Source organism: Trichechus manatus, unplaced genomic scaffold (genome assembly GCF_000243295.1).
Source record: "Trichechus manatus latirostris isolate Lorelei unplaced genomic scaffold, TriManLat1.0 scaffold00128, whole genome shotgun sequence".
Taxonomy (NCBI): Eukaryota; Metazoa; Chordata; class Mammalia; order Sirenia; family Trichechidae; genus Trichechus; species Trichechus manatus.
The window spans coordinates 7959244-7960542 of record NW_004444064.1 but is presented as its reverse complement, the minus strand read 5'-3'; the positions used below and the strand labels follow the sequence as shown (position 1 = coordinate 7960542).

Sequence of the window (1299 nt, the reverse complement as noted above, 5' to 3'; positions counted from 1 at the left end):
GTAAAAACTCAGGGACTCAAAATGCGTGTGACCACAAGAATTGTATGGTCCACTCCTGTTGGAACAGTGACACAGGACTGAGTTGTAACTACAGTCCCATGTAGGGGCTCCTCCCATGACAGCTTGCCCCCTCCCACAAGGCTGGCATCCCCGCCCCACTTCCTATGAAGCCCCAAGGGCTCACTGCGCAGCCTGCCGCCCTGCCCCAGCCCAGAGCCCAGAGGTGAGAGCCTTCTGACCCGGGTGTTCATTCAGCATCAAAGAGGCCGTGGGGTGGGTGCAGGTGGGTGGCTGGGAGGCTCTCCACCCTGGTCCACTGCCATCTTCCTGTGCCACCCGATGTGGCCCAGTCCCACCTGCTGGGACGCAGGCCCATCAGAAAGTCTGCCAGGGTACAGTTCTCATGGATCTTCCTTTTGGCCCTCCTCCTGTAAGTCCTCAGAGGGACAGATGGCTCATGGGGTTCTGGACACCTCAGGGGGAGGCCTCAGCACCATTCTCAAGCCCACTTGGCACGACCCAACCACAGTAACGTGGTTTGAGAAACGCACATATAAACGGAATTTAAAATCATCACCAGAGCTTGATATATTCCTGTAGATTAAAAAATTTTATATCTGATATATATATCATCATTTATCAATCATCACCAGAGAGTGACAGAGTCTCTATATAAAAAAATCTTTCCAGAGGTACTAAGAATTCCTTTAACAAGTTCGTCTAATACGTTTTAAACTTACTAAGTTTACAACAATTCAATAATGCTAAGCTTTTCTGGAAACCACCTATTCTCCAAAATGAGGTATGCCTGCATTTAGAAAACCAAAGTTCTAGAAACTTTACTGAAATGAGAGGATATTCTAAACGGCTCCTGGGGGGAACATCAACCAGGAAAGCCGGGAATGAGGCTGGATGGACAGTGAAGCACAGGCGCCAGCGGCTCACAGCCGCCCGCTCACTGCTCCCCGCAGCAGCCCTCGCATCTGGCTTGACACATGTGTGTCTGTCTGTCTGGAAGCTCTCCTGGCCTGTGGCCCACAGGGCCCATCTGCACTGCTCACCTGAACAATGCCGATGGAGGAGGCATCGATGGTTGTGGTCTCTGGGAGGTGGTCCAGATCGTCGATCCTCACGGCGAGGACCTGTAAGCAAGCACGGGGCAGTGAGCCTGGGGACAGCTGTGCCTGAAGGCCGCCCGTGCCGACTACCGGCAGGAACCAGACACACTGCCGGGTGGGCCGCCTGCAGCAAGGACGTGGCCATCCAAGGACTCCCATTCCTCCCTCTGGTGCACCCTCC

The 1299-nt window shown here is 53.7% G+C and overlaps 1 protein-coding gene across 1 annotated transcript in view; it reads right to left on the bottom strand.

The window, feature by feature from the left end:
* PRDM15 (PR/SET domain 15) overlaps positions 1-1299 on the bottom strand; it is a 77056-nt gene that overhangs the window by 6085 nt on the left and 69672 nt on the right. Inside the window, 2 exon segments of the mRNA XM_023739096.1 lie at positions 929-999; positions 1002-1142. Of these exon segments, the coding sequence (XP_023594864.1) occupies positions 929-999; positions 1002-1142 (212 nt within the window).